The sequence below is a fragment of the Microtus ochrogaster genome, chromosome 8, assembly GCF_000317375.1.
Source record: "Microtus ochrogaster isolate Prairie Vole_2 chromosome 8, MicOch1.0, whole genome shotgun sequence".
In the NCBI taxonomy this organism is placed as follows: Eukaryota; Metazoa; Chordata; class Mammalia; order Rodentia; family Cricetidae; genus Microtus; species Microtus ochrogaster.
Genome location: NC_022015.1, coordinates 23,652,556 through 23,677,164, shown reverse-complemented (window position 1 = coordinate 23,677,164; position 24,609 = coordinate 23,652,556). Strand labels below are relative to the sequence as shown.

Sequence of the window (24,609 nt, the reverse complement as noted above, 5' to 3'; positions counted from 1 at the left end):
TCTTAAAAACAAATACAAGGCAGGTGGTGGTGGCGGCGGCGGCGGCGCACTCCTTTAATCCCAGTACTTGGATCTCTGTGAGTTTAAGGCCGGCCTGTTCTACAGAGTGAGTTCCAAGACAGTCAGGGCTACACAGAGAAACCCTGTCTTGGGAATTAGGGAGCAGTCTATAAAGCATCAAAGTCTTTTAAAACCAAAAGACAAAAGTAATCAAAAGTAATGAGAATATCCAACACTGGCAATAGCTATCACTTTAAATTCTTGTTTTTCAAATATTAGTAATCTAATTTGCATTAAAAGTACATTTCCTTACACTCCTCCATTGTTAGTGGGAGTGCAAACTAGTTTGGATATCAGTATGGCAATTTCTCAGAAAATTAGGAAACAACCTTCCTCAAGACCCATCAATACCACTTTTGGATATATACCCAAAGGATGCTCAATTGTACCACAAGGACATGTGCTCAACTATGTTCATAGCAGCATTGTTTGTCATAGCCAGAACCTGGAAACAACCTAAATGCCCCTCGACTAAAGAATGGATAAGGAAAATACGGTACAGTTACACAACAGAGTACCACACAGCAGAAATAAATAATGACATCTTAAAATTTTCTGAAAAATAGATAGATCTAGAAAACATCACACTGAGTGAGGCAACCCAGACCCAGAAAGACAAATATCATATGTACTCACTCACAAGTGGCTTTTAGACATAAAGCAAAGAAAAACCAGCCTACAATTCACAATCCCAGAGAACCTAGACAACATGAAGACCCTAAGAGAGACATACATGGATCTAAACTACACGGGAAGTAGAAAAAGACTAGAGTTCCTAAATAAATTGGGAGCATGGGGATCATGGGAGTAGAAGGGCAGGGGAGAGAAAGGGATGGGAGTGGAGAAAAATATACAGCTCAATAAAAGCAATAAAAAGAAGTATATTTCCTCAATAGCAATATAAGAAACTTAAGTTCATATAAAAGTTTCAAGTTCGTTATTTAAATTACATAAATTTATTTTCCCTAATACCTAGGTACATCATTACTTTTAGGATACAATCCAGCCAGAGTTGCAGCCCGCAGGTTGTAGGAAAAATACAAAACACACACGCACACAGGTTTCTTTAAAAATTTACACATATTTGCAGATGCTAACCCAGCAACTTTACTTGAAAGCATTAGTTTATCTTGCTGTAGACCTGTAGCCTTAGTTGCAAGGCTGGTCTGAGCTAAAAAGTAGATTCAAGGACAACTTGGGCAGGGCCAGCAGGGTAGCACACGCCTTTAATCCCAGCACTCTGGAGCAGGCTCCAAAGCTACAGAGAAACCTTGTATCAAAAAAAAAAAAAAAAAAAAAAACAAAAAAAAAAAAGGACAACTTGGGCAACTCTAAAAAGAACTATGATATAGCTCAGCAGTAAGGCTCTAGCATTAAATCTCTAAAATTTTAGATATAAAAATGTTCATTACAACATTGTTAAATAAAATAAAGGAAAGAAAACCCCTCCATTTGTCTACCAATAGAGGTTTATAAATTATGGTCAAATCCAGGGCAGGACTCTGCAGCCATTACAAGTGATAGAGACTTAACTTCTGATGCCTGATGTAAGATATGCTGCTACAAAGTCTGACATGTAACCCCCATCCCAACTTCTGCAGGGAGAATACAACAATTCAGCTCAGAGAAGGATCAAGTGTTTATCTGTGTAACTTCTGATCTTTTTTACAATAACATACAAAAGTTTGCAAAGCACTTTTGGAATAGGAAACCAAATTTAAAGCTTTTGTAGCTAATAAATATTGAATCAATTCAGCAAAGATATTCTGTTTCAGTTTTGATGAAAATACAACAGAAGCATTGATTTGGTACCTGAGTTGGAGTGATGATGGGAACACCACCAACAATATCAGTTCTGTAAGACACTTGCTTCTTGCCACAGTCACCTTGGCGACTCAGGCTGTCAGAAGCCGGCTGTGAGTCTGACTGCTTTGGTACCTGGAAGAGTAACATGAATTATCATACAACGAGAACTGTATTTGCAACCCTCGTCATCATTACAGAATTTTTAGCTAGTTAGTATCTATAGAAGACTGACAAACAATCTATTTGCAATACTGCAATTCAAGATCTCAGATTGCTCTGGTCTGGTAACACTTTAGGTCACAGGCATCACCACCTACTGCTGGTGCTTGTGCAGTCATTAGTTCACACACTTCCTCCACTCTCCCCTGGCCAATTCTCAGCACAGTTGGAGAGGGAAGCAGGGCTTAGAGGCAGCAGGGAACATAGGTTGAGATCCCAGCTGAACTACATTCTAGCCAAGTTTGTGCAATAAAATGAAATCAAACTTGGCATCAATTACATACTGAGTATGATTTAAAGTATTTTATTTAGGAATCCTCACAATCTTTCTTTTTTTTTTTGGTTTTTCGAGACAGGGTTTCTCTGTAGCTTTGGAGCCTGTCCTGGAACTCCCTTTGTAGACCAGGCTGGCCTCGAACTCACAGAGATCCGCCTGCCTCTGCCTCCCTCCTCACAATCTTTCAAAGGTATTATCAACAACATGAATGACAAACACAACGATAATGGTATAAAAATGTTTAATTTAAAATTAAGTCAGCCGGGCGATGGTGGCGCACGCCTTTAATCCCAGCACTCGGGAGGCAGAGGCAGGCGGATCTCTGTGAGTTCGAGACCAGCCTGGTCTACAGAGCTAGTTCCAGGACAGGCTCCAAAGCCACAGAGAAACCCTGTCTCGAAAAGCCAAAAAATAAATAAATAAATAAATAAATAAATAAATAAATAAATAAATAAATAAATAAATAAATAAAATAAAATAAAATTAAGTCATTTGCCCATCACCTGTGAACTACAGAGAAACTACTAACACTGTAGTCAAAGGCCCTACATGTACCAATGTGATTCCATCCAAGGCAGGGAATGTACAAAGGTATCACGCAGGAACATCACTAAAAGTTGTAATTCCCAGGCTCCATCTCCAGAATGAGTCTCTAGAACATTCCCCGCAAACTGGAGTTTCGGAAGGGACAGGTGCTTTTGAGGGACAGTGTTTCACAAACCACACTTAAGAAACCCTGCCCCACACTGTGCTCTCGTTCTACCTCACACTGCACTCACCAGGTCTGGAGGAAAGCTAGGGTACACTGCAGGGCTGTGTGCATGAGAAGACCTCAACCCATCTACACTCATAAATGTAACTTCATGGATATGAATGGCTTATTATCTTAGGTAAGGTCATTTCTCGCACTGCCTCCCTTGTCAGGCTTTCTCTCAGGCCCTGGCAGCATCTCCAGCTTCAAATGCATACTCCCTGAAGCACAATTTAAAAAAAATCCTCAGAGACAGATATTGGGGTTCAACCTAAAGGTTAGAAAAGCAAAGCAGTCAGCCACTGGCTCTTACCTCAACCTCGGTCAGAAAAATGGCCATTCTGCCTCCAGGAATCTCACAATGAGACTGTGTCTGAGAGCTGCCTCCTCCCGTTTTATAATTCTCTCTAGTTCTAGGATTAAGGGTGTGCACCACTACCATCTGGTTTCCATGGCAAGCAAGTGTGGCTACTGGGATTAAAGGTGTGTGTCACCACTGCCTGGTCTGTAAGACTGGTCAGTGTGGCTGTTTTACTTTTCTGATCCTCAGGCAAGCTTTATTTATTGAAATACAAATGAAATGCCACTATAACTCCCAATACAGTATCAATCACTGGTGGAAACAGGAAGAAAAGAGAAAGGGAGCCTGGCACTGGTGGCACATGCCTCTAGTCTCAGTACTAGGGAGGCAGAGGCAAGTGAATCATTGAGATCAAGACCAGCCTGCTCTACAGAACAGCCTATTTCAGAACAGCCAGAGCTACACAGAGAAACCTTACCTCGAAAAACCAAACAGAGAGAAGGAGAAAGGGGAAAGGGAGGGGAAAGAAAGGAAGGAGAGGAATCCTGAATGCCTGTGGAATCCTGAGAGGCCACACTCTTGAGTGCTTTTTAAAGGTGACTACAATAGAGGACAAAGTGTTAGTTGTAGGCTAAAGTTACGATACCACACCCTAGAACGATCTGCAGATGAAATCCAGTACATTCTCTAGAATCACATAACTTATTTCAGTCATTTTACAAAGTGTGATCCTGTCAACCTGTCAATCTGAAGCCACAGAGGACCTGAGACTGCTGCTCTGTGGTGACCTACAAGAGGAGCAGTGGTTATCCTCTAGGAAAGGGTTCTGCTGCTTGTAAAGATTGCCAAAGAAAAGGCTTCCATAGAAACTTTAAAACATGCTAATACACGCTGCTTTACCGACTTTCCTTCCAGAAACACATCATACCGAAAAGCCTTCTCTGTGCAACCGGCCCACTGCTAACAACCCTCATAATAAAGTCTATGCAAGCACAAGTCCCCCGCCTGAACTGAAGATTACAATAAAAGTTATCTAAATTACCATTACCTTGTTTTCAAAGAAAAGTGCAAGTAAACTATCAAGATATAAAGTAACTCCCTTAGAATTTATGAAAAACTCTTACTGAAAACGCTAAGGTAAAGAACCCCCATCCAACACACACGTCCACCTGCAAATCAGCCAGCTGTTAATAAGTATCAAAGAGCCAGCTCACAGGGCAGAGGACAAACGCCAGGAATTAAATATTCTTCCCCGATTCTTAAGTGACTATTTCTTGGGAAGGATCTGACCGTGTGCTTAGTAGGCATTTACTATGATCCCAACAGAATGTTTCAATATTAGAAAAGAAAATACTGACTAGAGAAGGAAGATGTGAGCAAAGCAGATATTTATGATGAAATAAATAAAAGGCTACAGCCCTCTCAAAAGTTACCGGGCAGTGAAATTCGGCCAGCAGGAATGAGTGCAGAGCTGGAGGACAGAACCTAAAGTGTTTGATAAATTCCTTGGCGGCAAGACCTGTATTCTCTCCATCTGACCTGGCTGATGGCAAAGGCTTGGTTAACACTGCAGGGCAATGAGGCATTCTTTAGACCAACACTCAGCTTACTTGTCCTAGCTAGCCATCATTAAGAAATCACTATGAAATCTCTGCTACAATTTCAAAAGACTAGTTTTTAGATTAAAAGCTAATGTAGACTTTTAAATTAGAACTTACTAGAACTTATAAGACATTTTAGAAATAGTGGACTTCTGCTTAGGAAAAAACTATGGGCATTTTCTCATTCTTAAGCCAGTAAGGGTCCAGGAACCACTACACTGATGGCAGACGAATACACATTTGAAAGCATGCTTCCAATTTTGATTTTCCAAACTCAAGTAACAGAATATGTCCTTCAAGATTATTTCTTCTAATACTGCTGATCTTTTAAAACTCTTTCTTCTTCTTTAAATATTTATGAGATAACTGACAAGGTTGGACAGACGGAAGATGAAGACAGACAGACTCCAGTGGTGAAGAGCAGTACACTAAGGACTGGACCGCTTAACTAATCACCATGCTCTTAGCCACAACGCTCTAACAATCTCCAAGGTGAAACCACATTCTAGAAAACTCCAATTTTAAATTTCTGTATGTTTTAAGTGTACAGATGACATAGTATTCAGCAGACCACTAAATTATAGGTGATCAAAATATTATTTGGAGTGATTATAGAGAAAGGTAAAACTATACACATACTAAAATTATAGAGAAAGGTAAAACTACACATGTACTAAAATGGAAATATTAATCTTCCAAAGTTCCTACATATAAATCATTAGACATTTAGATATGAGATTAGACATATCACACTCCAAAATAATTAAATATGCAAAATGCCCATGAAGTCTAAACTGATCTAAATTTCTGTTAAAACATTTAACAAGGCCGGGCAATGGTGGCGCACGCCTTTAATCCCAGCACTCAGGAGGCAGAGGCAGGCGGATCTCTTTGAGTTCGAGACCAGCCTGGTCTACAAGAGCTAGTTCCAGGACAGGCTCCAAAGCCACAGGGAAACCCTGTTTCGAAAAACCAACCAAACAAACAAACAAAAAAAACATTTAACAAGATGTCTATTTTTTTCCTCTTTTTTTTAAAGATTTATTTATTTATTATGTATACAGTGTTCTGTCTGTATGTAAGCCTACAGACCAGAAGAGGGAGACAGATCTCATAGATGGTTGTGAGCCATCATGTGGTTGCTGGGAATTGAACTCAGGACCTCTGGAAGAGCAGTCAGTGCTCTTAACCACTGAGCCATCTCTCCAGTCCCCCAAGATGTCTATTTTTAACTACATACACACACATACATTTGGTTTTTCAAGACAGGATTTCTCTGTGTAGCCCTGGATACCCTGGAACTCGCTTTGTAGACCAGGCTGGCCTCAAACTCAGAGATCATCAGCAGCATGCCTCTACCTCCTGAGTGCTGGGATTAAAGGTGTGTACCACCAGCACCCAGCTATTTTTTTTTTTTTATTTTATCTGTATGGGTGCTTTGCCTGCATGTCGCGTACCACCTACATGCCTGGTGTCTGTGAAGGCCAGAAGAAGGTACTGTATGTCCCAGCACTGGGGTTATAAATAATTATGAACAGTTATATGAGTATAGGGAACCAAATCCTTTGCAAGAGCAGCCAGTGCTCTTAACCAGTCCCAGCAAAATACATCTTATTAAAGCCTGGGAATTCTCTCCTTTTCCTACGTTTACCTAAAACTGATTCCAGTCAGTTACCAGTTCTATATTAACATCACTGCACTTAAAATTACTGTATCTTATTTGTATTTATATTTTCTAAATATGAACTATAAAATCACAAAAATCATTATCAAGTTTATCTAAAAACAGTAAAAGTGCCATATAAAATAAAGCTGCAAGATCCCAAAAGCTAATTAAATATTACCAGTTTCTCTTTCCTGCTGAAAAGCTTACAATGACATAAAAAACTATTTAGTCCCATGAATAAACAAGAGAGCAATTCAAGGCATTCCAACTTAGTAAAATGCTGAGACCTTTCTTTAAATCATTAAAAGAAATCAGTTCTGCTTATTGCTGTAGACTATAAAAGCAAATCCAGGAAAGTACTACATACAGACTTTATAAAGACATCTTCCAGGCAGGGAATATTTATTAGGAGCTCAAAATGATCAGCTAAAACTTTTAAGAATGTAAACTTCTGAATCTGCTCAAAATATTGCTATCATGAAACTGCACAAGCCCCAAAATAACTTCTGCTTCGCATACAGCTCAGATGTGGTGTGTGGGCGTTTTCTGTCATGCGGTAACAAGCTGTTCTGATGCAAGACAAAAAAAATGATCTAAGAACAGCCTTGGTCGGCTATCTTAACTCTGCTGCTGTGTGGCACAGACAGAGAGTCATTTACTTGAGATGAGGAATATATGCATTAATTTCCTGGAACATGCTCTTTGACCAAGAGTAGATTAGGATCAATAAATAACTGTACTCCACTGAAAAAAAGTTTTAACTGATACAACCCCACACAGGAGGAGCTCCTTCCTAAACCCTTCTAGGCAGCCTACTTTTAAGGAGAAAAGGCGCAGCAGCAGCTGGGGAACTTGCTCAGAAAGGCTTGTCTGACTTTAGGAAGGGGTTCTTTGCTCATTGCACTGCAGAATTCTGGGTCCAGGACCAAAAAACAGGCTTGCCTGGGTTTCAGCCTCATAGCTTACCAGTGCTGAAGTCTATATAAGTCACTCAACCTTTCTGGAAAACTGAGGGAAAACCTTCATCTAAAGCCTTCCTGCTGGTATGGTGTAAATAATCAGTAAATACTGATGTTCATTTTAAAACCAAACAGAAGAAAAGTTTAACAGCAGAGAGTTGAGCATCAACAGGAGGGACGAGCAGCAGGCCCTGAAACTCCAGGGAAAAGGGCAGGTGATAGAAGAAGTTTAGAGCTTCAGACATCCCTAGAGCACAAAGGCAGGACCCTCTGGGCACCATAACTCTTCAGACTCAATCTCTAGAGCTGAGCCTTCTCCCCTTGTGCACACCCATCTTCTTTGCCTGCCATGGCTTAGAAAAGGGTAATGCTATGCCCATCCCCAGAGTAAGAGGTCCAAAGCCTTTCATCCTACTCTAGATATACAACAAAAACACAATCAGCATGCACAGTGATGGATCCTTACTGGAGACACAGTGAAAGGCATTCAGAGGCTGACCACCCCACGCACAAGCAAATGGCTCACATTCAGAACACATCTTTTAAACCAAGCTTGAATGTGTAACCTGCTGGTAATCTGAGGATATTAGACACATTTTAAAAATGTAAAGATTACTTCTGTAAAGGGAAAATTTTAAATACATACTTACTGTAATTTTTATAGCTTTGTTCAAGACATTGACCCACTCCACTAAGTCTTGCTGATCATTGGCTTGTAGGAAGTATTTTCTCATCCCTGCATTCATAACTGTCAAAATAAAAGTACATGAAATAAAGTTGTTACCTCTAAATTATGTTTAGGACAGCTGCAAATGTCTTCCCAGATTCAACACTGCAACTCTTGGATTTCACAAAATACATTAGGCCATATAAAATACTGCTTCCAATGAGCTATACAGGCAAAACTCTTTCATGACCAGTTTTCATTAAATGCATATACTGCTAAATAGTGAGTCAGTTCTCCAGTCATGTATACTTCAATCCCAACAATCAGGAGGCGGGTAGATCTCTGTGAGTTCAAGGCCAGCCTGGCCTACACAGAGAGTTCCAAGAGTCAGGGCTATCACACAGAGAAACCCTATCTCGAAAAAGCTAAACAAAAAGAACATCACAATGAAACATCACTTGGACATGTGCCTCCAAACTTTGACCAGCATTTTTGTGGAATAATTTTCTTGATACAGAAATAAGTCACAGAGTATTAACATTTAAATATTTTGCTTTGGGGGACTGGAGAGATAGCTCGGAGATTAAGAGCACTGGCTACACTTCCAGAGGACCTGGGTTCAATTCCTAGCACCCACATAATAGCTCACAATTGTCTGTAACTCCTCTTCCAGGGTATCCTCTTCTGACCTCTGAGAGTACTGCATACTGCATACAAGTGGTGTACAGACCTGACAGCAAAATACCCATACTAATAAAATCATTTTAAAAGTAATTTTTAAAAATTTTGTTTTGGGTCAGGCATGGTGGCATATGCCTTTAATCCTAGGACTCGGGAGACAGAGGCAGGTGGATCTCTTTGTGTTCACTATCAGCCTGGACTACAAAGGAGTTCCAGGTCAGCTAGAGCTATATAACGAGACACTGTCTCAAACAAAAAACCAAAAGAAAAAAGAAAGCCAACTTTTGCATTAGAAAATTGCCTTCCCTAATACTGAATCCCTATCCAGAAGCGTCTTCCCAATTGTGTGCACAAGACCTCTAACACATCTCACCTGTATTGTTACTAGCATCTGTGCTACATATTCACCCTGGCTTTAAAGTCTTTAAGCTTAGAGGCTCAGAGTCTGAACCGTTCATTATTGTATAGCTTCCTGGTAGCTGCTCCTCCACTACGGATGATTCCTCTCTCTCTCCTAGCTCACCTGGAGCAGCTTCATGCTGTCCCTAATGTCTAAGTTACTGCAACATCTCCACTGCACTCTTTCTGTCTTCTGACATATGTGAGAATAATCCCCTGTAACAATTACCTTGGGATGGAGAAATGCCTCAAATATTATTTCATTCAATGAAGCCTAGCTGATATAGCACTCTATTAACAACCTAATTATAGTTGCTAATTAGTAGATAACTACACCTTGCTTGAATTTGAATTTAATTATTGAGAAAGTAAGTTTTATATGGGTATTAGGCACCTGCATTTGCTTCATGAGCTTTATATATTCTTTTGCTCATTTCTCTTGAGCTGCTCATCTGTAATTTACTGATCTGCAGGAGCTTTCCTATTAACCAGCTACTTTATCATAAGTACTTTCCCTGTTAATTCTCATTTTCCCTGTTAATTCTCATGGCATCCTTAACAAAACAAATATTCTATCAATTTTCCTTTTAATCCTGTAGACTTTATGTATTTGAAAATCTCCATAATTTAAGCTTATACACATATTTATTTAGCCTCTGATAATATTTTTAGCTCAAAATAATATTTGCATTTAACCTTAAATACAAATACTGTTATACTTGAAGCTTTCACCAAAGAAAATAAAATACCAACCCTTTTTATTTTCTTTTTTCTTTTTTTTCCTTTGGTTTTTCGAGACAAGGTTTCTCTGTGTAACCATTCTTGTTGTCCTGGAACTAGCTCTTGTAGACCAGGCTGGCTTTGAACTCATGGAGATCCACCTGCCTCTGCCTCCCAAGTGCTGGGATTAAAGGCATATTTTCAATGAAATTTACAAATGCCTCCTTAGGGACTGGAACTTTATAAAATACATCTGCAGACAGCTGTCTACAAGTCATAAGGGGCTCTTTAATTACACCTACTTATATCATATGCATGTGTTTAGAAAATCAAAGACTACTGTAGAAGCTAATGCATCTAATGCACCTTAACAGCCACACTGTTGAAACTGTTCAAATATAAAATCAACTTCCAAGGCCAGGCGTGGCAGCACACACCTTTAACACTAACCCTCTGAGAGGTAGAGGTGAGTGCCAGGCCAGCCCAATCTACACAGTGAATTCTAGGAGAGCCAAGGCTGCAGAGTGAGACTCTGCCTCAAAACCAACCAACCAATAAGAAGACAAACAAAAAAACTTCCAAAAATCTCCACCACAACATTGAGTTATTAATGTACTAGCACTGAGTTGAGTATGACTAAGAGAAGAAGGAAATGAAAACCCTCAAGGGAAAAGAAAAGTTATTTCTCAAACACACATGATTTTGAAATTAGGCCTGAGAACAAACTACTCTAAAACAGAGCTCCCTAGACTAAGTTGAAGATCACAGAAGTCAAAGCCTATCTTATGATGTGCTACAAAAAATTCATCTGAAAAGTAAAAAACTGTAATACACCACATTTTATACTTTTGTTTGTTTCTAGAACGGTGGTTTTCAATCTGTGGGTCTTGAATCCCTTGGGGGTTGAGCGATCCTTTCACAGGGGTCACCTAAGACCACCAAAAAACACAGATATTTGCATTGTGATTCATAACTGTAGCAAAATTACAGTTACGAAGTAGTAACGAAAATAATTTGATGGTTGGGAGTCACCACAACATGAGGAACTGTTCTAAAGGGTCACAGCACTAGGAAGGCGCGGAAGCACTAGAGAACGTGTATTTCAGCATAACTAGGAACTCCCTAGGACAGATCTGCTGCTAACATACAGTAGTCAGCACAGTATTCATCCAGACCTTGTCCACTGTCAACTCAATGGTACTTCCTCTCCAAAATAATGTTTAGGGCATCAGTTCAGAACACTGAAGAAGTTTATGATCTAAGAGAAACGGCTTACTTAGTTCTTCCAGAGGATACAATTACAAGTACGACTCCAGAACCCATGTGGCCATGTACAACTGTCTATAACTCCAGTCCCAGGGAAATCTGACAGGCACCACCAGACACACACCTGGTGCCCAAACATACATGAAAGCAAAACACCCATACACACAAAATAAAATACTAAGTTTAAAAATAAATAGAATCTAACAGTGGACTACAACAACTAGCACAAAGCAAATGTATATAATAAACATACTTCTAAAAGTGTAATGTTTATATAAGGCTTTTTTGAAGGAAAAAAGGAGGCCAACATAACTAAACTAAAAAGACTCCTTGCAGTTTGAGATGTAGCTCAGTGTTTGTTTACCACACGTAGGCTCTGGGTTTCATCTCTAGCCCCTAACCCCCAAAACAAAAAACTAAAACAAACAAAATAACACAACTCTTGGTATACCTTGTCATTGAAATAAAAAACTCGCATGCTTTTATTTCATGGCGAGGGGAGCAAAGCCATCTGCTACAAACTAGGAAGTCAGGAATTAGCAAGGCTGATAAACGTATGCAGGGCTCCCGAGCACTGTCTAATCTGAGCCCTGCTCTCCTCACCTCCCCAGCAGCAATGTCATGCATCCTTTCCCAGAGAAAAAGTGGCAATGCATGTGAAGACGTGGACACGGTGATCCTCTCCATCATTGTCCTCAGGCTTCCAGAGAGGGAATTACTGAAAAGTGGTGTGTATGCGGTGCAGGGGAGGAGTGGACATGGGAAGGAAGAAAAAGCTGTGACTCCCACAAACACAAAGCTAGGACACCTCTGGGTTGCCAAGCCTTTTAAGCAGTCCTCAGAGGCTTGTTTGCCTCCTATCTTTTCACCTGAGTACATTTTTATTCAAATCTTTACAACAGAGGAAATAAAACAAATGCATAAAAACTACAGCACAGGCATTGATGTAACTGCAGCAAAAACCCTCTCATGATCCAGGACTAAACGGCCATGACTCAAATGTGTTAGTGTGGCCACAGATTTAGTGGTGATGAGGTCCTTTCTCATTTCTCTGGTTTTCGCCCCCCCACCCCCCTTTTTGGGAGAAAGTGGCTGGTGGCCTGTGATCTGCCATCCTCTTGAAATGCTGAGATTACAAATTTGTAAGTGAAGCCGGGCGCACGCCTTTAATCCCAGCACTCGGGAGGCAGAGGCAGGTGGATCTCTGTGAGTTCAAGACCAGCCTGGTCTACAAGAGCTAGTTCCAGGACAGGCTCCAAAGCCACAGAGAAACCCTGTCTCAAAAAAACCAAAAAAAAAAAAAAAAAAAAAAAAAGTTTGTAAGTGAGATTGTTACATCAATTTCTCTATTACCTCTTTTTAACTTTTGCTGATTTGCCTTTAAAAAAAAAGTTAGCCTGGTGGTGGTGGTTCATGCCTTTAATCCCAGCTCTAGAGAGGCAGTGAGGTCTCTTGAGCTTGAAGCCAGTCTGGTCTACAGAGAGTTCCAGAACATCCAGGGATACACAGAGAAACTATGTCTTGGGGAGAAAAGAGAAAAAGGTTTTCTTCTGCGTTTTGCATTACTTGTTTCTTTTTCTATCTGATAAGTCTTCTCAAATACTAAGTAATTCGGGCTGTCTGTTACTATTTTTAAGAGGGACTAAAAGGCCGGTTGTACCCTCTTGGGTTGTGAGGGTGGCGCATATTGCCTAGCAAAAACATCCAGATGTCAGTACCACTCTACAGTTTTTGAGGGTACTCAGGCGCTACCCACCTATTTGCTGGCTGCAGCTGGCTGCAGGTTCCCTGGGGCTGCATAGGACAGGGCTAGCTCAGTATTCAGATTCTCTTTTAATCCTCCTTTTCAGTTTGTGCCTCATTCCTTCCCTTCTCTGGGATTAGTGCTAGTTTCTATTTCTGGACACACCACACATCCCATTCCCTGCTGGGCAGGGGGAAGGGTTGCTGCCGACGTGAGCCAAAGGGAGACAGAGACTAGAGTTTTGGTTTTTGTTGTTTTTTTTTTTAAGACATCCAAACAAAGAACCTGTTCTCAGTCCCCCTTCACTGTAGCTTCCCCATCCCCCAACAGGCACCATTACCTAAGCCTATTAGAGAGGGATGGGGCAGGGCACTGAAATGGTTAGTTAGCTCTTCAATTGGCCTCTTTCTCTGGTCTGCAAAAAGAGTTGCTATTCTTCCATCTGCTTCCATATTTATACACTGAGGGCCACCTGCTCATGTCTCCTACCTTTATCAAAGATAAGGTTTGAGTGTTTCTTGTTTCCCCTGTTTCAGGCTAATTAGAGATAGCCTGCCACTTTAGAATGTAGTTGGGGTTCTAGTATCTCTCTGAAGGCAACTGTTTTATGAATCTCTATTCCTGCCAGATGCAGCGGACTACAGAAAAACGAACAAGAAGTTCATCTTATTCCTTGATCCCAAATAAAATCACCTACTCTAATTAGGCCCAATAACAATGAATGTTGAGTTTTTACTATATAAAAAGTTTCTATACCCAGATATTAAGTATCTCTGCTGATGCAGCAAACACAATCAAGCTGAATTAAGAATTAAAAGACCAGACTTAAATGAATAAAACACACCAGGGTGGTCTTCCAAGAGAGGAGAAGGGGAGAGGGAACAGGAAAACCACCTGGCCTTTCCTTAGGAGGCCTTTAAATACCCTGTGGGTGTGGTCGTGAGGAAGAGCCACCATTTCTTGTGCTTTCTGAGACTGGGAAGGGTTTGAAGTGGGGAGGAGAGGGCAAGGCGGAATTCCACTTGAACACTTTAAACGATATCCTCAAACTAACAAAGCGGAGATATTTTAAGTGTTAAAAGGATGTGTGTTTGGGTTGGAGGTGTATTTAGCTCAGTGGTAGAGCATTTGCCTAGTGTGCCCAAGTCCTAGGTTCAAAATCCAGCACTAAAAATAAGCATGTGATCATATATTCTAACAGAATTCTCTGTTAGGTGATGAGCCCTAATAGCCTTCAATTCCAAGGCTCTGAACATCCTCTTATTTAGTAACCATAATTCTAATCTGCAGCAATGTATAACTTTTACAAAAGTTTCTTAATAAGAACAAACACAGCAGGCTTCCTGAGCAGCTAACTTCAATCTGTTCACAATGGCTTTTAACTTACTGGACATATGTGGCTGCTTTCAGATTCTGCTCTGAATACCAACCTGCAGGAGAAAGGCACCCTCTACACTCGGAAGAAAGCAAAGAACTTTAACATTAACATTGCCCCAAAAGTACCCTTTTTTAACTTCAATGTAAAACAGTCCCCTTTTATAGGAGTTAATCGGTCTTAATTTCTGTCCCTTCCCACGTTAACAGACTGAGAGGCACCAATTTCCTCAGTTTGAGCTACCACTCATTCTCTTAACACACTCTAAATTTCTCCATATATTAATGTACACTAATTGTAAAAGCCAAGAGGTTTCACTGAGCCATTCTGTCCCCCTGCTCCCTGGATCCTCTCTTGCTTGTGTTTTAGTTCCTTGCCTCACTGCTATAACAAAACATCTGACAGAAGCAATTTAAGGAAGGGTCCATTCTCGCTAACAGTCCCAGACGACACAGCCCTCACAGCAGGTGGTAGGTCACACTGCAACCACAGTCAGGAAGCAGAAAATGATGAACCTCTGTGCTCCGCTTACTTCCTCCCCAAACCCATGTAATGGTACTACTCACATGTAGGAAGTTCTTCCCACCTCTGTTAATCTAATCTCTAGGTCAGATTAACTCCCTCACAGACTTGTTTCTCCACAGGGTTGTTTTCATGATGGCTCTAAATTCTATAAGATGACAATCAAGATTAGGCACCACACCCTAGCATCCTGCTCTACACTGTTCCACAGAAGAGAAGGTTCTCTTCTCTTTCCCTGACCCTTTCTACTTTTAGACCATTTTTACCTCTAATTTCTACATATTAGAAAAAAAAAAAGTCACTTCTTGGTATATGCCTAAAGGAAATGAAATCAGCATACAAGAGAGAGACAACTGCAAACCAGTCAATCAGGATATGGAATCTGCCTGGGTGGAGGCCAAATCTCCACGTCTCTGTACTTCTAATGTTCTTCTAGCTTCTCTCACCCCATCAGTTCCATCCCGTTTAAGACCTTAAGTCACATGACTCACCCATCTGCTTAAGTCCCTTGCATGGAGCCAGCAGCTCACTCACCTTCCGGCACTCTCTACTTTCTTCCGTTTCAAAATGAACTGTGCTGCTTGTCAACATGCCACACCCTGACCTCTGCCTCCAGCACCTGTCTGCAGTTCCTACATCACGTTCTCCTCCCCTGCACACCTCTGCCTCCAGCACCTGTCTGCAGTTCCTACATCACGTTCTCCTCCCCTGCACACATCTTCCCATGAGGTCTTCTTTCTTGTGACTGGTGGTAAAAAGTGGTCCGTGATTTACCTGGCCCCCAGCATGGGGTGTCCTCAGCCATGGTGGCACCTTTGACTCTATATCCCTGTCTACTGACGGCTGGAATGATAACGACAGATATTATATCTGTCAGTTAGCCTGAGATCCTTGAGGCACCAATCCTCCTTATTCTCCCACAGCCCAATGTGTCCTAGGCATTCACTGCACACCTATTCACAGCCTATGTAACATCCTCAACTCCTCCTGCCTCCGAGGTGTGAATAGCTCATTCCCTTGCAAAAGACAACATCCTTTGCATTATTTCTGTGGTCAACAGAGGAAAAAAAGGTACAACTAAAAACTACCTGAAATTCTGCTGGGTGAGATCACGACAGTTACATATGAATGTGTGTGTGTGTGGGGGGGGGGGTTATGACTAGAATGAGAAGAGGAAAGACACGTGGGGTTGGTAGCCAGGGTCAAAGTTTTATTCCCTCACCTGGATGAAGGGTGTAAAGGAATTTCATATAAATTTATTCAGCCATAGGTTGTTTCTTGTGACTGTATTACTTTTTTTTCAGCCTAATTTAAAATAACAAGCAGAGTTCAACCCCTTGAGCCCACATGGTGACAGGAGAGAACTGACTCCTGGAAGTTGTTCTCTCATCTCCACACGAATGTTGTGACACACAAATAAATAAATAATAATCGTTTTTTTAAGAGGAATTAAGAGGAGGTTGGTAAAATGATCATCATTTAGAAAATAAAATAATGTAAATATGGCTACTTACCAAAACAAAACTCTGCCTTTGGCCTTAACTTAGTTGCATCACTAACCTAGTAAGAAAAAAGAGGTCTGAGTTACTCCTTCTCCACATGTTACATATAATACTCAGCTTCAAATACTATACAATCTTCCACATGCACAATTTCCCACTTAGCATACCAATCTGAAATTAAAATTTAAAAGCAATCTAAAGATAGCAAATTAGATACAGAATAATCTGAGTCCCAATTATAATATAAGACAAATGATACTTCTACAGTTTCTTTGAATAATTTCTTTTCTCCAGAAAATGTGAAGTTGAAAGTGTACCTGTAGGCGTTGTCACACACACTTTTATAACATACTCTACAACATGCCCTCAATGAATACAAAAAACTATGGATATCCCAAACTTGTTTCTATGTTGGCAGTCAACTGAAGTGAAGATGGTAGACTGCAAGTTTGTTTATCTCAAGTCCAAAGCCCAGAAGGCCTTAATCTCTTTGAGTCAGCATGGCACTCAACCTCTCCTGTTGGAGGTCATAACTGTGCAGAACAGCTCGTCTCATAAGCTGATACAACTAGCCACACTACTGCAGTACTATTCCTCTGAGTAAGTTCCCTCAGACCCTATTCGTGACCTCTGCTGGGCTATTCCCAGTGACAGGACTCATATTTGGCATTTCAAAATGAATTCCTGACAAATCCCAATTCACAGCCCAGTCACGATGAAGTTTGTTTCAGGAATAAATCCTAGGGAAAATCGCATGCCTAAAGTGGAGCAATAAAATTGTATAGTCCAAACTACAGAGTTGAAGGATAGGCACCACACAAACAGGGTTACATTTTAACTCGGAATAGTGAAGCAGGGGAAACAGTGGCCACTCCCTGTCTGCCTCACAGAGTTAACTAATACTTCATTTCAAGGACAATCTTCCATTTTAAAAGCTACAAGGCAACAAATGAGATACAGATTGGTAGGCAGTACTCTATTCTCAGCAGTTTATTACAACTAATCCTTGTGTGTCACTCTGTGGACAGTGAAAAGCACTTGGCAGTACGTTTGCATTGTAGTGTACATGTACCATGGGTAACAAGGAAATTGGTGGTCAAAATTCCATTCTTACAATGGAATCCTACTTCTCCCAATAACCATCTCCATCTCCACAGAGGCAGGTTGCAAGTCATTCTGAAAAACATTTTCTACAATTTTGTTTTGTTTTGTTTTGCTTTGATTTTTCGAGACAGGGTTTCTCTGTAGCTTTAGTGCCTGCCCTGTAACTAGCTCTTATAGACCAGGCTAGCCTCAAACTCACAGAGATCCGCCTGCCTCTGTCTCCCAAGTGCTGGGATTAAAGGCGTACACCACCACCACCCAGCATTGAAATACATTTTCAATGTCTCAATTTACAGAAAATTATTTGTCTTCTGAAATTTTACAGTTTGGCTTGAGCAGAAATGTTTCTGTTTAAAAATACTCTCCAGGAACAATACAGATATATTTTGCCAATAAGAACAAATGCTGTATTATAAAACTGATAACCAAGTATTTTACGTATAAAGATGGTTATCTTAAATAGAGGCTATAGTAGTTTGAATGTAATTGGCTCCAACAATCTCACAGGGAGTGGCACTATTAGGTTGTTGTATGGCCTTGTCTGGAGGAAGTATGTCACTGTGGGGGCAGGTTTTGAGCTTTTCTGTGCTCAGGATACTATCCAGTGTCTCAGTCAACTTCCTGTGGCCTGCATTTCAATATGTAGCCAGCACCATTTCTGCCTGCACACTGCCATGTTCCCCACCATGATGATAAAGGATTCAACCTCTGAAAACTATAAGGAAGTCCCTTCAATTAAATATTTTCCTTAGAAGAGCTGTCGTGGTCATGATGTCTCTTCACAGCAATAGAAACCCTAAAACAAGGCAGACTGGTGTCCTGTTAAAGCAATCCACACCTGCCACAAGACAATAGCATATGCTCAGAAGTACTAAGTGTGTCACTACCATCAAAAGTACTAAAAGTGTCAACAGTACTAACATTTGCACCTCATATTTTAAATTATCAACAGATGCTCAAACTTCTGTGTAAAACAAAGTTACACACACAAACAAACCCATAGGGCTAGCATAGCACCTTAGTAACTTAATCTTAACTCTACAAAACACTAATTTAAAAAAAAAAAAGGGACAGTGGTGGTCTTCTTTAATCCCACACTTGGGAGACAGATGGATCTCTGTGAGTCTAAGGCCAGCCTGGTCTAGATTACTGCATAGTAATCTTTGAAAAAGTCAAAACTACAAAAAGACCCTGTCCCCCACCTCCCCAAAAAAGTACCCTGGCATGGTTTATTACACCTTTAATCCCAGTACTCTAAAGGCAGAGTCAAGGAGACCTTTGAATTCAAGGCCAGCCTGGACTACATTGTGAATTCACAGACAACCAAGATTATATGATGAGACCCTGTCTAAAAAGTAAAAAACAAACAAAAAGGTTATTAAACAAACATATAACCTAAATTTTTGAAAACTAAAATTTAGTACTACAAAATCTATTTCATTCATTCATTCATTCATTCATTCATTCATTCATTTTGGTTTCTCAAGACAGGGTTACTCTGTGTAGCAGTCCTGGCTGTCCTGGAACTTGCTCTGTAGAGCAGGCTGGCTTTGAACTCAAAGGCATGTGCCATTATTGCCTGGCATAAAATCAATTTTAGGAAACAGAAATCAGTAAAAGCAAAGTAAAAAGGAGAAACCATCATCATTCCTTCAACATGATGACAGTGCACATTTTTCTCAAAATAAAACATAGGGGGTGGAGAGAGTTCAGAGGTTAAAAGCACTTGCTGCTCTTTCAGAGGCCCCAATTTCAGTTCCTAATACCATGTCAGGTGGCTCAAAACCATCTAACTTCAGCTCCAGGGGATCTGATGCCCTCTTCTGAAATCTGCAGACACCCACATACACAATATGTGTATGTACATACACATACAAATAATAAAAATAAATCTTAAAAATGTCAGGCAATGAAATTTTTTAAATTGGGGGGAAAAAACCTTTAAAAAGTAATATAAACTTAGCAACTCTTTCCTAGAACTTCAAGACAGAACCCGTTAGCTGACTTTTCTACAGTCTTTTTGTTCATTATTTAATTTTCAGACAGTGTCTTGCTGGTAACCAAAGCTGGCCTTAAACTAGCAATCCTGCCTCCACTTCTCCTGCTGCCAGCATTACAACTCTGCCACTGTCCTCAGCAATTTCTCCCTTTTGTGACATCCAGGTACTGATCATAAAAGTTAATATTACTTGTCTAATTTGTCATATTCTATAAATTAATCTCATATTTCTTCCAGTTTCATCAACTTAAAGAACTAGTCACAGTAAGCAGGGACAATCTTCAATATTACTGGAACCTGAACATCACCGCTAAATGACAGAGAGAAGCTATTTTGATCTGTTCACACTCCCACCTGGGGACAGGAATTCACATGAGAATAATGCAATGAAAACTGCACAGGATGACACACACCTGTAATCCCAGCACTCAGGAAGATGGAGAATTCAAGGCTAGCCTGGGCTACATAGTTAAGATGCTTTCTCAGAAACATCAAAGAACAAAAAAGTTAAATTTTAAAAATAATATATAGTCTACCTTTGAAATGTAGGTAAGTTTAATGGCTCCAACCCGTGATGATCCCGAAGGCAAGTTCTAAAAATAAATATTAAAATACAATTATTACCCAACATTATTTATGTATTGTATAATATAGTTCAAATGTACTAAAAACATTTGGAAAATTTTAAATAATATTTCATAAATACACTTTATTTGGTTTACACATTTACTAGATCTGATATCAAGATAACAGAACAGGACTGTGTGTGTGGCTCTGTGGTAGCCTAGCATTTGTGAGGCCACAGGTTCTAATCCCTGCAGGCAAAAAAGTGAAACAAAATAAAAAGATGACAACTGGGATAAGGAGGTGAGTCTCCATGCTCCATCATGGTATAGCCTAGAGCTAAAGAGATGTCTTTTTCATTGTAGCTAAACTAATATTCTTTTTTGAGCTTAAAGACTTATAAGATCAAATTTTGTTTATGTAAGCAATGGGAGAATATTTAGAGACACAAAGCAATATAGTTTTAATTAGTTTTTTAAAACTATCCATTTAACATTGATCTAGTAAAACTTATCAAATATATCTCTTTAAGAATATTGGCTTCTTGACCCCAAGCAGGAAGTAGATCCAAGCCTTGCTCAGCCATTCTGAGAGAAGTTTCCTCCTGTAGCAGATGGGAACAAATATAGAGACCCTCAGCCAGACACTGTGCACAGTGAGAGACCTTGGAAACTCAGCCCTAAACAAGATGGCTCCATCAAATCCCTCCTTCTCAGGGAACCCAACAGAAGAGTAGGTAGAAAGAGTGTAACAGCCAGAGGACACATCATTTAAATGGTTTAAGTGCTATGCTATAAACTACTGTACTGCTTTTTATCTTTCAAAAATATTAACTCATTCCCTTTTTGATGGAAATGTGCTGTGTATACTTTTAAGTCCTCAGTCAAATACCAAACTTTTCAAGTCTCTTCAAATTCACTTCCTAGTACAGATAGATACTTCATTAATTCTGTATCATTACCAACTTCCTCAGCAAAACATCGCCATAAAATGAGTCCTTGTAATAGACTCGAGTGGATTTTTAGACTGAAGTCTAGTGACAAAGAAAGCAGTGGAAAAAAGGAAGTGGCTCTCCAAGGAGAGGCAAAACAAACTGCTTATTGACCAAAGCCCTTAAGCACTTGGACATATACGATGAAATGGAACCATTTGAAGTTGCTACTACTTCTCAGTCATTCAAAATGGCTCTAAATTGACAATCTCATACGACTTAGTCCTTATATTTAAAGGTGAAACAAACTTGGTATTAATGACTACTATACTGACTGACTGAAACAAGATTTTAAAAAGTTCACTTAAGCTAGAAAAAAAACTGTAAGGAGCCAGGAGGTGGTGGCGCACAACTTTAATCCCAGCACTTGGGAGGCAGAGGTAGGTGGATCTCTGTGAGTTTAAGGACAGTCTGGTCTACAGAGTGAGTTCCAGGACAACTAGGACTGTTACATAGAGAAATCTTATCTTGAAAAACTCAAAAAAAAAAAAAAAAAAAGACTGAAAAAAGACTTTAAATTCTACACAATATTCAGAAAACTCAATATACTAATTACAAAAAAAATGTCTTTTAAAAAGTTCATGTGAGCTGGGTGTGGTGTTCCACACCTGTAATTCCAAAGCACAGGAGGTAGAGGAAGGAGGATCAAGAGTTTAAGGCCATCTTGGGCTTTATGTGCCCCTGTTTAAAAAACACAACAACAACAAACAAAAGGCTAAAAGTTTAGCTCTCAGTGGGATAGCCTGAGCTTAGTAGAGATAGGGGCAATCACCAGCACATGCCTTACAACCGCCCCCATAGGTACAAAAAGTGTGAAAAGACCTAGCTGAGTGCGAAGTTTAGAAGACCCCTCCCTACCACGATGAATTACTAATCCAAACACTCTGTAGAGACCTACAGTGACTCCTTTGACATTGCCACCCTGAATCTAGGGATCATCTCTTCTCCACTTCTGGGCCAAAGTCAAATCCAATCTTCAGGTCAATTTTAAATGTCACCATTTCCAGTATAATGTCAGCTCCCTCTGCTTTTTATAACTATGCCTTTTTCTGATTTTAAGCCTGTGTTTCATACATGGTAACAAATACACTTCCTTTTTTTATCTAGCTTTGTATATATCTGTTAACTGAGAAGTTTTGGTAAAAGGGAGAATTTTAAGAAAAATCTGCACAAGAATTAAAAAAAAATAACAAAGGGTTTTATGGGGAATTCAGAAGAAACATATGTAAGGTCCTCTGTAAAGAGGCCAATCAGGGTAAAACGCTGACAACCTACACCCTGGCTCTGCAGGATCCAATAGTTGAGATCTTGCGAAGAAGATTCAATGTTATTTCTGAGGGAATCATGTCCCAGCTAAACACACAAGACCATAAAAGACAAGAATCTGATTCATATGTTGAGGAAAAGGAATCAACATGAACTTTTGATTCCTGCTGCCCTGTTATTTCTCACTGACTCAGACCAAGGAGATGAAGATAATAACAATGCAGCTGCCTGCTCGGCCAGGTAACTGCCTCCTGAGGACGGTCCTTAGACTCAGGGATAAAAGAATAACACAGTGTCAGTAAGCTCTGCATGGACACTGACAGAGGATGCTACTGCCTGCTAAAACGTCTCACCATACAAAGCGAGTACACAGCTAACATAAGCTGAATTAAAATATAACCCATCCCATGCACCCAAATTTCTAAGATTACCTGTAAATAAAGGGCTAAACCTACATGGTAGAGAATCAGAGGGTAAAATCAAGACTGGTGAGAAAAGTCAAGGCACTGGATTTTTGCTCTGGCAAAAATAATAATTGACAATTTCAAATATGATATACTTTTTAGCTGTGTGTCATTCAAGCTATCTCTAAATTGAAGAAATTGAGGAGGCTGAATTAATACTAAGGTCATCTGTAACCCCCAGTCTATATAAATGAATACTTATATTTTATCACATCAGTACAGATAATGAAGACTAAACACTAGTTACAGGGGACCTGTTTCTGGTTATGGTGACCTTTCTAAAATTCCTGCTCTATCCAGGCCATACAATCAACGCCCTGGGTAGGAAGCTGGCCAGACCCATTCCTCACTTTCCACATACTTCACCATGACACACACCTCCATTTTTAGCTTTTAGAATAATTTTGATTTGAAATAAAGAGCTCCACAGGCAAGAAGTTTTCAACTATTCAGCAGAAAATTTTTAATTCCAGATCTCTCACTGATCTTAAAACTGGGATTTTTAAAATTTATATTCTATTTATATTTATTGAGGCAGGAGGGAGGGCGTGCACATCATGCTCAAATGCGGAGGTCAGAGAACAGTTTTGGGAGTCTGTTCTCTACTTTTACCATATGGATTCTAGGTCCTCAGACTTGGCCACAGTGCCTTGATTCACTGAGCCATCTCTCAGTAATTAAAAGTAGTATTCTATTTTTCAACTTCTTACATCTAGCCAAAAGTTTTTAAGAAAACAACAAAATTAAAGTCAACTTCCGTCACAGACTCATCGCAGTGACTGACACTCAAAGGGGCAGCACACGATGAAAGAACTATATGAGCCCAGGAGTATCAAAGAGTTCCAGTAGGTTTTCCAAATAGGAACACTCACAATCTTAGGCAGAGTATCTTAAATCTGTGATCAGTCAAAATTTTTCTACAAGAAGAGTACTTCCCTCACAAGAGGGAGAAAATATATGTACAAGGATAAATTTTAATTTCAATCAAATAAACTTAAATTTTATCCTCTGAAGTTCAAATAGGAGTAGAGGTCACAGGTACCAACAGGGGGAGAAAGTTAAACCAGTGGAAATAAATCTAAATATGAACTGTTTAGGAAGACAAACTCACAATCTACATCAAACGCTGTAATAAATACAACTCCTTATGCTGTTATAAGGTGATCTGGGCTCTTACAAACCTGTGGATTATCCATGTACCATACGAAGCTGTCCTCTCTGGTATCCAGGATGAAATACCGTCGAAGAAATTTCCCACTGTTCTCATTTTCTTCAATGTCTAGAAAACCACAGATGCGATTCTGCCGATCCACATAAGGCATTTCTGGGCTTGAACATCACACTGTAGAATGAGAACAGCAACGGTAAGCCCTAGGAGGAGTAATTTCTAAGCAGACATCAAGATTGAACTTGGACAATGGTTCAGTCTATTCCACAAGCAGCACAAACCCCACTACAGATGAGACCAGTTAACAGGAGCTCACACCAACACTGGACGCACTGGCAGAAAGTATTTAGGACTTAAGTTTGCCACAAATGTGCCACTAAATCCAACTTCAAACTGGTGTGGACAAAGAAGAGCCATCTACTCAATTAAATAACTCACTTGAGCCGGGCATGGTGGCGCACGCCTTTAATCCCAGCACTCGGGAGGCAGAGGCAGGCGGATCTCTGTGAGTTCGAGACCAGCCTGGTCTACAGAGCT

General features: G+C 40.0%; 1 protein-coding gene across 8 annotated transcripts in view; it reads right to left on the bottom strand.

Moving 5' to 3' along the window:
* Positions 1 to 24,609, bottom strand: part of Plekha1 (pleckstrin homology domain containing A1) — a 55,911-nt gene that overhangs the window by 17,213 nt on the left and 14,089 nt on the right. For all 8 annotated transcript variants that reach the window (XM_026781345.1, XM_005351378.2, XM_013347962.2 and 5 more), the window contains exons 2-6: positions 24,086 to 24,246; positions 20,156 to 20,212; positions 16,529 to 16,574; positions 8,291 to 8,388; positions 1,873 to 1,998 (exon numbers count right to left, since the gene is read on the bottom strand). In XM_026781345.1, the coding sequence (XP_026637146.1) occupies positions 1,873 to 1,998; positions 8,291 to 8,388; positions 16,529 to 16,574; positions 20,156 to 20,212; positions 24,086 to 24,226 (468 nt within the window). In that variant the 5' untranslated portion in view covers positions 24,227 to 24,246. The remainder of the gene's footprint in view (positions 1 to 1,872; positions 1,999 to 8,290; positions 8,389 to 16,528; positions 16,575 to 20,155; positions 20,213 to 24,085; positions 24,247 to 24,609) is intronic.